This window comes from Mchenga conophoros, linkage group LG5 (assembly GCF_057382185.1).
Source record: "Mchenga conophoros isolate Kocher_MC1m ecotype Shallow Benthic linkage group LG5, M_conophoros_male_GT1.1, whole genome shotgun sequence".
NCBI lineage: Eukaryota > Metazoa > Chordata > Actinopteri > Cichliformes > Cichlidae > Mchenga > Mchenga conophoros.
In genome coordinates this window covers 1,959,229-1,972,510 of record NC_140530.1, presented here as the reverse complement: position 1 = coordinate 1,972,510, position 13,282 = coordinate 1,959,229, and the positions used below count along the sequence as shown (strand labels likewise).

Here is a 13,282-nt window from a genome sequence, read left to right as displayed (position 1 = left end):
GTATATATAATAGCTGATCAGACCATTGTGACACATGAGGGGCAACAAACAAACACAATCATAAATCACAACACAATGCAGTACAATCTAGTTTGTTAATAAACTAAACACTAAAGAAGAAAATCAAAACCACTAAACCCTAAACTCAAATATTTAATTAAATAGAAATACTTTGTGTGTTTTCTTTAATTTAAAAACATTCTCCCCTTCAGTAGGAAGTGGTGGTGTGGTCCAATTATCCCTCTTTGCATTTAGTGGTTTCAAACCTTGGCTACCATCTTTTGTCCAGCAACTCCCATGGATGACGGCAGGTAAGAAATAAAAAGACAAAGGTTAGTCAAAAGTGAAAAAAATGAAGTGGTATGAACACATAAGTAAACTAAATGTGCGCGCTTAACAATAGAACAAATGTATCCAAACCAATCAATAAAGTTATTGAAAACTAAAGTGTATTACTATGTTCAAATGAAGAAATGAAAATACAAGAGTTACTGACTTTAGAGTGTGGCCATGGGTTTGGCCATCACACTACCAATGGCTTGACCAAGCTGGACTGGAAGACAGCACAGAGGAACAAGCTAGAAACACATCACAGGAACAAGTTGCAAGTATGATAGAGGCTTGGGTCTGGCATGCTAGGTAAGACCCCAGGTACAGGCCAGACTCAGACAGTCTAGCACATAACGGCAGCATGTGAGATACCAGCAGGCAGGGCATACATGGCACACCATAACCAAGTGCCTGGCATAGTTTACAGAAGTATCTGTGATATGTATGGCTTGGAAGTCCTGTGGTCAAAATGTGATACGCCCCCTTGAGAATGACCGAGCTAAGATCCTGTGGGACTTCCAGATACAAACGGACAAAATGGTGGTGGCTAACCAACCGGACATAGTGGTGGTAAACAAACAGAAGAAGACGGCCGTAGTGATCGATGTAGCAGTTCCCAATGACAGCAACATCAGGAAGAAGGAACACGAGTAGCTGGAGAAATACCAAGGGCTCAGAGAAGAGCTCAAGAGGATGTGGAGGGTGAAGGTGACGGTGGTCCCCGTGGTAATCGGAGCACTAGGTGCGGTGACTCCCAAGCTAGGCGAGTGGCTCCAGCAGATCCCGGGAACAACATCGGAGATCTCTGTCCAGAAGAGCACAGTCCTGGGAACAGCTAAGATACTGCGCAGGACCCTCAAGCTCCCAGGCCTCTGGTAGAGGACCCGAGCTTGAAGGATTGACCGCCCACAGGGGCGTGCTGGGTGTTTTATTTATATATATATTTATATATATATATATATATATATAAGCACCCGGCACGCCCCTGCGGGCGGTTTATCCTTCAAGAAACTAAATCCTTGAATAAACTAATTAGATCCACTCCATCATCTTCATCCTCAAAGTCATCTTCTCCAAAATGCAGAAAGGACGCGCTGTGTCGACTTTTGTCATGTCGGTAAAGGCACTCGCTTTTGAAGGGGCAGCATTGGTATCGAGAGTAGTAGGGTAAACTGGGAGCTTGAGGGTCCTGCGCAGTATCTTAGCTGTTCCCAGGACTGCGCTCTTCTGGACAGAGATCTCCGATGTTGTTCCCGGGATCTGCTGGAGCCACTCGCCTAGCTTGGGAGTCACCGCACCTAGTGCTCCGATTACCACGGGGACCACTGTTACCTTCACCCTCCACATCCTCTCGAGCTCTTCTCTGAGCCCTTGGTATTTCTCCAGCTTCTCGTGTTCCTTCTTCCTGATATTGCTGACATTGGGAACCGCTACATCGATCACTAAGGCCGTCTTCTTCTGTTTGTCTACCACCTCTATGTCCGGTTGGTTAGCCACCACCATTTTGTCCGTCTGTATCTGGAAGTCCCACAGGATCTTAGCTCGGTCATTCTCCACCACCCTTGGGGGCATCTCCCATTTTTACCACAGGACTTCCAGGTTATACTCAGCACAGATGTTTCTGTACACTATGCCAGCCACTTGGTTATGGCGTTCCATGTATGCCTTGCCTGCTAGCATCTTGCACCCTGCTGTTATGTGCTGGATTGTCTCTGGGGCATCTTTACACAGCCTGCACCTGGGGTCTTGCCTCATGTGATAGGCCCCAGCCTCTATGGATCTTGTACTCAGAGCTTGTTCTTGTGCTGCCATGATTAGTGCCTCTGTGCTGTCTTTCAGTCCAGCTTTGTCCAGCCATTGGTAGGATTTCTGGATATTAGCCACCTCCTCTATCTGCCAGTGGTACATACCGTGCAGGGGCCTGTCCTTCCATGATGGTTCCTCGCCTTCCTCCACTTTCTTGGGATTCTGCTGCCTGAGGTATTCACTGAGCACTCGGTCAGTTGGGGCCATCTTCCCAATGTATTCTTGGATATTCGTTGTCTCATCCTGGACTGTGGTGCTGACACTCACCAGTCCCCGGCCCCCTTCCTTCCGCTCAGCGTACAGCCTCAGGGTGCTGGACTTGGGGTGAAACCCTCCATGCATGGTAAGGAGCTTTCTTGTCTTTATGTCAGTGGCTCCTATCTCCTCCTTTGGCCAGCCTATTACCCCAGCAGGGTACCTGATCACGGGCAGGGCGTAGGTGTTGATAGCCCGGATCTTGTTCTTACCGTTCAGCTGACTCCTCGGGACTTGCCTGACCCTCTGCAGGTACTTGGTGGTTGCAGCTTTTCTAGCGGCCTCTTCATGGTTCCCATTCGCCTGCGGGATCCCCAGGTACTTGTAACTGTCCTCTATGTCTGCAATGTTGCCTTCTGGTAGTTCAATCCCCTCAGTTCTGACTACCTTCCCTCTCTTTGTTACCATTTGACTACACTTCTCCAGTCCGAACGACATTCCAATGTCATTGCTGTATTGCCTGGTAGTGTAGATCAGTGAATCGATGTCTCGTTCACTCTTGGCATACAGCTTGATGCCATCCATGTACAGGAGGTGGCTGACAACTGCTCCGTTCCGTAGTCGGTATCCATAGCCAGTCTTGTCAATTATCTCACTGAGGGGGTTCAGGCCTATGCAGAACAGCAGTGGGGACAGAGCATCTCCTTGGTAGATCCCGCACTTGATGGTGACTTGTGCTATGGGCTTGGAGTTGGCCTCTAGTGTTGTACACCACATCCCCATTGAGTTCCTGATGAAGGCTCTTAGGGTCCCATTGATCTTGTACAATTCTAAGCATTCCAGTATCCAGCTGTGGGGCATTGAGTCATAGGCCTTCTTGTAATCAATCCAGGCAGTGCACAGATTGGTCAGTCTGGTCTTTCAGTCTCGGCTGACTGTTCTGTCTACCAGTAGCTGGTGTTTTGCGCCTCTGGTATTCTTGCCAATCCCTTTCTGTGCCCCACTCATGTATTGACCCATGTGCCTGTTCATCTTAGCCGATATGATGCCTGATAGGAGCTTCCATGTAGTACTGAGGCAGGTTATTAGTCGGTAGTTGGATGGGACCGGTCCCTTCTGGGGGTCCTTGATGATCAGGACTCTCCGGCCTTCGGTTAGCCATTCCGGGTGTCTCTGGTCAACTAGCAGCTGATTCATTTGTGCTGCCAGACACTCGTGGAGTGCAGTCAGCTTCTTCAGCCAGTAGGCGTGAACCATGTCGGGCCCTGGTGCTGTCCAACTCTTCATACTGGAGACCCTTTCTTGGATATCTGCCACTGTGATGGTTACTGGACCCTGTTCAGGGAGGTTGCTATGGTCTGCCCTCAGATCCACTAGCCACTGAGCATTGCTGTTATGGGTTGCGTCCTTCTCCCATATGCTCTTCCAGTATTGCTCCGTCTCCAGCCTTGGTGGTGCTGTTCTCTTATTGTTCCCTTGCCACTGAGAGTACACCTTTGCTGGTTCTGTGGAGAACAGCTGGTTTATTCTCCTGCCTTCTATCTCTCTGGTGTACCTCCTCAAGCGGCTGGCCAAGGCTGTGAGTCTTTGCTTGGCAGTTTCCAAGGCCTCAGGTATGGACAGCTTGCTGTATTTCTTATGCACCTTCTTTGCCGCACCTTTCTGCAACTCCGTTAGTTGGCTAACCTCCCTCTGTGCTGCTCTCTAGCCTCCTTCTCCATGGAGGGTACTGCCCCTTGTGGCTGTTCAACTTGTAGCCAAGCATCTCACTGATCACTGCTGCCGTATTGTAGATCAGCTTGTTAGTGTCGGTAATCGTGGTTGTAGGTATCGTCCGTAGTGCTGCATTAACATCATCTAGCAGACCTTCTGAGGGTACTTCACGTAATCTTGGTAACCGGCTACGGGGGATCCAGTTTTCTAGCTTGGCCATGATCCTATTTTTCAGGTCAGTCCCTCTGCGCATCATTAATTCCGCCTGTGTGTTCTCAGTCTAGATCAGTCATTCAGTTCATTTCATCATCCATGTTCAGTTCATCCAGTCTCGATAATAAAACTTCCTCAATCAGCCTGCAAGTCCTGCATGTGGGTCCTCTTTCCAGTCTCCACACACCCACCATGAGAACATTGTCAGGAAAAACTTTTAAATGATCTTTTTTCTCACCATTTCTTAATGGCATTTAGTTTTACAATGGATTGCACAGCACTGGAAAGGAAAACAACGAAAAAACAATTTCAGTACACTAAATATCTTTCTGAATGTGTTGGAACAAAATTGAAAGAAGCTCTTCTCTTCTTTGTGCAGAGAAGATACCTGGACTCGACTCCCACAGAGGTCGATTATCTCGTTAATAGTGTTACATGCTCACTGCATGCGAAGGAAGCAGGAAATTTTGGAGGTTTATGCCCCGGCATACCCTGGTATAAAGTCATGACGAACCAGAAAAGTCTTAAGCTTGAGAGAAAATAGCTTTGCATTTATTTAAAAGATCTTTCTTTGGTTTGGAAAAAGTTTTACTTGTTTTATTCTGTGAAACGTCACTGACAGAGAAAAGCCCCAGGTTTTTCTTCAGCACTGTGGCCAGGCTGACAAAAAGTAAGAGCTCTGTTTGAGCCAAGCGTCCGTTACCCTTAACTAGTAATGACCTTCTTCACAAATACAATATTAATCATTATAGAAGAAATGATTCATAACCAGCTTAGAGACATATCATTACGTACCACTACTTTCTCCTAATTGACAAAAAGGTTCTTGTACTCTGCACGTAAAATCTTAGTCTAGATGATATTACTTTGGCCTCAAGTGCACTGTTGGACTCATTGTTAACCACAATATGTTCTGTGTGCATATTAAACAAATATGGAGGCTTTCTGCTATTTGCACTGCATTTCTAAAATTAGAAATATCCTGTCTGAGTGATGCTGGAAAAGGATTTTATTCATTTGTATACTTGAAAGAGGACAAGAAAGAAAAATCATATTTCTCCCACACTGGCTTCTCTTCATTGCCCCCCTGATAAATCCAGAACTGACTTTAAAATCCTTCACCTGACACACAAGTGTAACAATGGTGGTGCAATACTAGACCTGTTAGTGCTACTTCTTGCCTTCTTTGTATGTAGTACGGCAGTATAGTTACCTTTAACCACAGTACGAGGACAGAAGGGAAATATGGACCAGATCAGACAGGTTCTAGATTCGTAGGAGCCAAGGGTGTATGACAACAGAGGACTTGTACACAGTAGGTGTAGAAAACACAATTGCATTTATTAGCAATTATTAAAGTTGTGCACATTTAACAAAAGTAGAGCGCTCTTCTTGAAGACAAAATAAAATAAAATAAACCCCACAAATGGTCGACCTAAGGATAGATTGTCTTTGTGTCTTTTTTAAAGTCAATTTCAGTCTTTCAATGTTCAATAGTCACTCAGTGTGTGTGTAACCAGTCGGGTTACAATCTACCAGTTCATCCGGCTCTTTGGGCTGGGCTCGCCATCCAGTACTGGAAAAGGGATCCTCGATTCTTCTCAGGTCCTCAAAACCAATCCAATCCAAATAAGCAAAGGGAAAAAACCTGACCTGGGGACCAGGCCAGAACACAGTAGTTCAACATTTAAGCTATCATGCCTGTAACTTATTATTACTACTGGTTGCTTGTAGTGCTTCTAAATTTCTTTCAAAATATTCTATGTTGTACAACAAATTATTCTCATTTCAAAGGGAAAAGTGCATAGGAAACACACATTTAAAATAATACAAAATAGCTCAGCAGTGCATTAAAAATACACATTGGCTTGAGACTTATCAAGTTTCAGCTAAGTACAGTGCAGGTGAAGGCACTTAATTTCACATTGCTAATACTTAATTGTGCAGAACTATAATTAGCACCATGAGAAAAGGGAACATGTGCTAACATAACAACATCGCACAAAACCATGCATTATACATCAATACCACAGTAATGTGACATAAACCTTTAAAGAACATCTCGTATAAAGTGCAGCAGACTCAGTGCTAATTGCTTTAGCCTCAGAAGAGGCACTTTCATTGCAAAATGGCTAACGGAAGTTAGCATCAGAGCTAGCGGCAGGTAGCATGCTATGCTAGCGCACGTGTACTGCCTGGGACTTACCATGCGAAGCAACAAATGCTACACGGGGCTTCACAGTGCTCACGTTGGCTCACGGCCTCTGGAATACAGTATCACTCTTATTATTCTCGCCGAAAAAAGGACTTTCTCTATCCAGCTAGCTTCTTCGCCACACGGGTAAACTGATCTTTCACCGTCTGTGTCTCTGGCGTATCTGACTGGCACACGAAGGCACACACAGGTGTCTGAGCAGCGCACAGTCTGGGGGAGGGTCAGACCGGCCAATGATTGGTCGCTCAGTGGATCTGACAAACACACTCTACAGGACTAAGTCCTGCCCCCACACCATTTATACATTACATATACATATGTACATATTAAACTTATATTTACATGCTTTTTATCAGTATTTATTATAATTAACTTTGTTTTTATCAATATTTATTCCCATTGTGAGAGTATGAATATTTATACTTTTAATCCTGTTTTTAACACTGGGTTACACAAGGTCTTGAATTATGAGGCCCAATCTTATCTTAAAGATCTCATAGTACCACATTATCCTTATCACTTTATTCTTAGGCTTTGTTTGATTTATTTGTGGGGTAGCATTTCTAGGATGCAGAGCCTTCAGCTTTCAGACCCTGTGGAACGAGCTTTTAGTTTGGATTTCAGAGACACACACCTTCTGTATTTTAAAGGCAAATGTATTTATCCCGTAATTGGGGAAATTCTACTTCTAAAGTAAACACAGCCAACAAACAAAATAATAGTTTAATTAATGAAGTAAAAACATTTACTACAGATTATGACATCAGTGTAGATTAATATGGCAAAATTACTCAAAACCAAGAAATAAAGATATGTAAAAGCAATGGTTCTGAATTTCAAAGGACCCAGAACACTGCTGCTAAAACATAGTTTTATATTGGAGTGGTCTGAATTTGTCTTTTTATTTCTTTGTAAATTGTAGATAAAATGCATAATTACTAGTTACCTACTGTAAAGTGATATACTCAGTTGTATAGGTATATAGTACAATTGTATATTAGCAAAAACTGTTAGCTATCTGTTGCTCCTGGGTCCTAGAATAAAGTCAGGTCAATTCTTAAAAACATAAAAATAAAAAATCCCTGCTTGGTGAAATGCACCCTTCCCTCCGGTGATTTGTGCCATGCCAGTAACATTCTGATGGCTTCTCCAGCATACTGTGAAACTCTGTCATAGTGCTCCCAGGAAAAAGTAAGATTTTCTCCAGATCAACCACAATATCTAAACCTTGTTTGTATGTTTACAGCATGTCCACGTCCACGTGCTGCCCAGGAAGGCTGGGGATTTCAAGCACAATGACAGCATCTACGATGAGGTAAGATGGACAACTTTGGGCCATCCCTATTAGTCCATTTAAAAATTATTTTAGATTTCATTTTAAATAAAAAAAGGATTTTTTTCACTGTCAGTCACTGTGTACAGGACACAAAAACATCTGAGTCAGTGTGGGCTTATACTTTGGTAAGCTATGTGAAAAATGTTAAGAAATAGTTGAGGGTACCAGGACTTGCATGGCTTTTGTAAAAAAAATATGATCTGGGTACTTGATCACTGATGAGATGTCTGTGACACAAGACAGCCTATTTCCCCATTCTCTCCTGCTGACCAGTAAGAACATAACTAAATGAAAACAGCACTATGGTGGCTGCTGACTTATCTTCTAGTTCTGCACAACTGGCATTGTTCTCCCAAGCTCATGCTTCAGTGTGTCACCACAGCAGTATGAAAGGACAATTCACTGCTAATGAACTGAGTCACATGTGGCTGCTAATAATGTTAATTAAACATCTGAGTTTGAACAAATATCAGTGAGCTATCTATCCCCAAACCAATGAACTATAGCACTTCACTATGAAAATAATGAACGTGACTTTCAGACTATTTTAAATTTCACTGTGATATTTTGAATTTGTAACAAGAGAGTCTGTGGCAAATGAATATCAATAACTGGGGACTATGATATGAATATTCTAATAACCACGTCTAATAAAAAAGAGCTCTCTATACTTCCTGCTCCTGCCTAAGGGGAGAAATGAGACGTGCATCTCCACAGTGGAGTCCCAGCAGCAAAATAGAAATAGGGAAAAAGAAGGAACACACACATGTAAAGGAAGCACTCAAAACGTGCGGCTATCCTAAATGGGCGTTCTTAAAGTCAGCAAAGAAAGGAAGACCAGACACCAGCGAGGGAGGATAAGAAGGACAGACGCAACAACATTGTCATCCCCTATGTAGACGGTGTATCAGAAAAACTCAGGAGAGTTTTCTCCAAGCATGACATCCCGGTGCATTTCAGACCCAGCAACACGCTCAGACAGAAACTGGTTCACCCGAAAGACAAAACTCCAAAACACAGACTTAACAATGTGGTGTATGCTGTACAGTGCAGCGAGGAATGCCCAGACCTCTACATTGGAGAGACCAAACAGCCACTTCACAAGCGGATGGCACAACACAGAAGAGCCACCTCCACAGGACAAGACTCAGCAGTCCATCTGCATCTTAAGGATAAAGGACACTCTTTCGAGGATGCCAATGTTCACATTTTGGACAGAGAGGACAGATGGTTTGAAAGAGGAGTGAAAGAAGCATCTACGTCCACTGTGAGTGACCATCTTTGAACAGAGGCGGGGGTTTACGACACCAACTCTCTGCCATCTATAATCCAGTTTTGAGATCCCTTCCCAGACGCCTTAACGCCCACTCACATCCTGGGCCATCTGACCTCAGGAATTCGCATGATAAGGTGGGGCCAGGTTTCACAATGAACACACCCGAAACTCTGGCTGATTGGGACCCACACCCAGTTTCACACCTTGGCTCAGGCGATTAGAGGATCATCAGGGGGTCCTTTTGTCCCTCTGTGGGGGGAAACTCCCACTAGGTTTATATCTGGGACTATCCACCATTTGACCTTAGAACTGAAGAAGCTTCTCAGATGAGAGGTGAAACGTCTTCAAGCAACTTAAAGAAGTCCAAACGCTTTTCTTTGTAAGCTCCTTTGACAAACAAATAGAAGCTGCTATAGACACTAGAACTGAAATGCATGCAATGCAGACTGCTCTTGCTGAGTCAGATGCAAAAATTGGAAGTTTTGCCAAAGTATAGCTATAAAGAGGACTTTGAACCCCACAAAAATGCTGCACCTGAGCCATAATAGCAGCAGATTTTAACAGCCTCTGGGGCCTCACCTAGCTCTGAGTAAGCGCTGCCCCCTATTTTCCAGCCTTCAGCGGAACTTGCCTCACCCAGCTGGGTCAGTGATACTTTGGGCTCACATTGAGGTTTTTTAACATTAGTTTGCTGAGTGATCGCTTTACACAAGTTATCAAACACCGGGCACTCACCAAAGTCAACATTAAACCGAGCTGATGTTCTTGGAGGAATTTCTCAGTTTTCAGTGATCCAAAACTCCAATCCAATTCTCGTGTACATGTGGGCGTAGCCTGTGTCTCCAAGCAGTCTCAAGAGTGTGGTAGAGATACCAGGAGACAGATTATTACATGAGTGTGAATAGCCTATCTCTATGAGTACAGTAGAAAACTAGATTCTTTTAAATAACCATGTCATATTTTTCAGACAGGAAGTGACCACTTTGCAGTTCACAATTCACAAGACAAGCAAGTTATGAAGTGCAAGCTCCACCAGCTGTTTAGGTTTTACGTATAAATCACTGTGTTGACCTGATGTGCTAAGTGGAACTATTTAATTGATATTTTGAATCTTCTTACATATGCTCTCGCTTTTTTTCTATAAACAATAAAAGAATATACAGTGACAAGTACAAACAAGTCGAGGAACAAATTCATTATGATGAGTTTGTGCAAGCAAAAGCTGATCACTGGGTCTCCATACTGAACTTAAAGAGTGGTCTCATGTACAGTTTTGAAGAAGAAAATCTGCACTCTGTAAACATTTTTTAAACCCAATAACAGCTGATATCTCAATGCATTTTCATGGACTAGTTAATACAGAAAACAATCCAAATTTGTTCTGGCAATATATTATTACATATCACATCTTCATTGTCTTTGTAGTTACAAAACCACGATCAAGAGGATAAGGACATACCATCCAAGTGGAGATCAGAGGAAGAAATGGCAGCAGAAGCTTCAGATCTGAGGAAGCAGCTCTAGAAACCTGAACCAATGATGTCAGTAATTCAATAAAGGCAGCACCGCCATGAACATAAAGTTCAACATAAACATCTGCAATGTGAACTATAATAAAAAATATTATTGTTTTATTTGACTTAATTTGATTATATGTATATTAAATCCTCAAAATCTTTGCTGAATTATGCTGTATATCAACCAACCAAGTCAACCAAAAGAAATCTAACTTTTGAATTTTTTTTTAATTGAATTGAAATTTTTATTTCAGTCAACAACAACAACAGATTATAATTTTACATAAAAGTACTCAAACAGTAACCGAAAAAGGAATAGGCTGAAGCCTTATGGCTTATACTTATCCTATCCCTTACCCCCATAGAAATAATCAAATCCTTAAGAAAATAAATAGCATTGATAAATAAGTTGTATAACAGTTTGAAAAGAAATCAATGATAAATCAAGAAATTAAATCAACACAAAAAAATTTTAACAAACCAAATTTCTATAACCTTGTATAATACTAATTTTTAAAATCTTCTTGAAGAATGACAAAGAAAAACACATCTTCAGTTCAGCATTAAGTCCATTCCATAATTTCACTCCCAAAACTGACACACATCTATACTTAACATTGGTTCTCACTTTAGGCATTTCAAACTTATAAGACCCCCTCAAATCATATTTTCCATCTCTTAGTTGAAACATCCTTAAAATACAAATTGGAACATTCTTTTTCATCACTCGATATATCATTTCTAAAGTTTTAGAATATATAATGTCCATTTTAACATAGACGATTCTACAAAAAACTGGTTGGTGGACTCCCCATATCCAACTTTATTTATTATTCTAATAGCTCTTTTTTGCAATTTAAATATTGAATCCAAATATGTTTTGTATGTGTTCCCCCAAATTTCTGCACAGTAGGTCATATAAGGCAAACAAAGGGAAGTATACAATAAATAAAGGCAGTTCTTATTCAAAAAATCTCTTGTTTTATAAAGAATAGAAATAGACTTGGATAATTTTCGTTTCATATGTTCTATGTGGGGCTTCCAACAAAGTTTATCATCAATAATTACTCCTAAAAATTTTGTCTCATATACTCTTTCAATTTCAACATTATTTAAATTCAATTTTACTTTAATATTACTTTTACTACCTCCAAATAACATAAATTTTGTTTTACTTTCATTCAATGATAGTTTATTAAATACAAACTGTCATGATCCTGGGTCCTTTTGACCCAGCGTTTTGTGTTTTCTCTTCGTGATTGTGGTTCTGTTCTTTCTCTGGTTAGTGTTTACTCTGTTCTGCCCGTGTGTTCCTGTATCTAGTCCGCGTTTCTTAGTTTGTGTCTTTTCTTGTGTAAGTTCCTGTTTTATTGTGAAGGTCTGTGTCTTATGTGAGTGTTTTCAGTTGCCTCCTTAGTCTCGTCATGTTAATCACTCCCAGCTGTGTTCCCACCTGTATGTAATCTCCCTGTGTTCTCTGAGTGTATTTAAGTTGTGTCTTCTGTCATAGTAATTGCTGGTTCGTCTGTGTTGTTTCCCCTCGGTCTCCCTGCGTCTCTCCGTATGTATTTCCCCGGACCTCCCTGCATCCTCGTTTCTGGTTTGTGTTATTAGCTTACCCAGTTTAGGTTTCCGGTTTCTTGTTTTTCCACCAGTGCTGTTTTGTACCCACCGTGGTAAATAAATATTCACATGCACCAGAGCTGCCGCCTTTTGGGTCCTTTTCTACAACTCCACACGGCTTGCCCCCGGCAAACCGTGACACAAACCATCTATTTAACTTCATGAGTTCTGTTTCCACTGTTTTCAGTAATTTCTTTATGTCTTTTCCTGAGCAAACTAAGTTTGTATCATCAGCAAACATCACATATTTTAAAGTATCACTGGCTGTACAAATATCATTTATATAAAGTAAAAATAACTTAGGTCCCAAAACAGATCCTTGCAGAACTCCACAAGTTACTTTTCTAAGTTTAGATTTCATGTTATTAATACTCACATATTGGAACCTATTATTCAAGTAACTATTTAACCACAATTGTACAACACCTCTTAAACCATACCTTTCACACTTCTGCAAAAGTAAAGAATGATCTATCGTATCAAAGGCTTTACGTAAATCAATGAACACACCTATTCCAAACTGTTTTTTATCCACAGCCGTTGCAATATTTTCAATAAATTCCATCACAGCTAGAGATGTTGAGCGATTTCTTCTGAACCCATACTGATGATCATTCAATAAATCATATTTATCAATAAAAGAATCTAGTTTGTTTGCAAATAGTTTTTCAAGAATCTTTGAAAACTGAGTGTTAAGGTTCAAAATTGAGGAGGGAGAGTACAAACCACCCATGGTCCAGAGGATCTTGGTCCAACAATGATTTTAATGAACACACGTGTGGGAAGACACTCTGTACGCAGACAGCCAGTAGTCCTCGACTTAATCAAAGCATGAACAGATATTTTATAGCATCAGGGTTTGATTTACTGACGCCCCTTCATGCGTCACAGATACATTTTATACATAGATCAGATCAACACCAACAATGGCTTTTCACCCAGAAGATCATCTTCTATTTTCATGGCTGGTACTTTCCGTTCTTGTCTTGTTCCTCTTTCTTGCCGAGACAACAAGGAACGGTTCCTCTTTTACCGAGACACTTTTGCAGTTACAGCCA

At 41.6% G+C, this 13,282-nt stretch overlaps 1 protein-coding gene and 1 long non-coding RNA gene across 3 annotated transcripts in view; one reads left to right on the top strand and one right to left on the bottom strand.

The window, feature by feature from the left end:
* Nucleotides 1–12,303, top strand: part of fhit (fragile histidine triad diadenosine triphosphatase) — a 158,607-nt gene extending 146,304 nt beyond the window's left edge. For both annotated transcript variants that reach the window (XM_085272821.1, XM_085272822.1), the window contains exons 7-8: nt 7,719–7,787; nt 10,510–12,303. In XM_085272821.1, coding sequence (XP_085128947.1) covers nt 7,719–7,787; nt 10,510–10,608 — 168 coding nt within the window. In that variant the 3' untranslated portion in view covers nt 10,609–12,303. The remainder of the gene's footprint in view (nt 1–7,718; nt 7,788–10,509) is intronic.
* LOC146573570 (uncharacterized) lies at nt 5,578–6,635 on the bottom strand. The gene is made up of 2 exons (XR_014892551.1): nt 6,464–6,635; nt 5,578–5,910 (listed from the first exon to the last, which is right to left on the bottom strand). It is a non-coding gene; the product is annotated as an uncharacterized LOC146573570 (long non-coding RNA).
* Nucleotides 12,304–13,282: the final 979 nt, after the last annotated feature.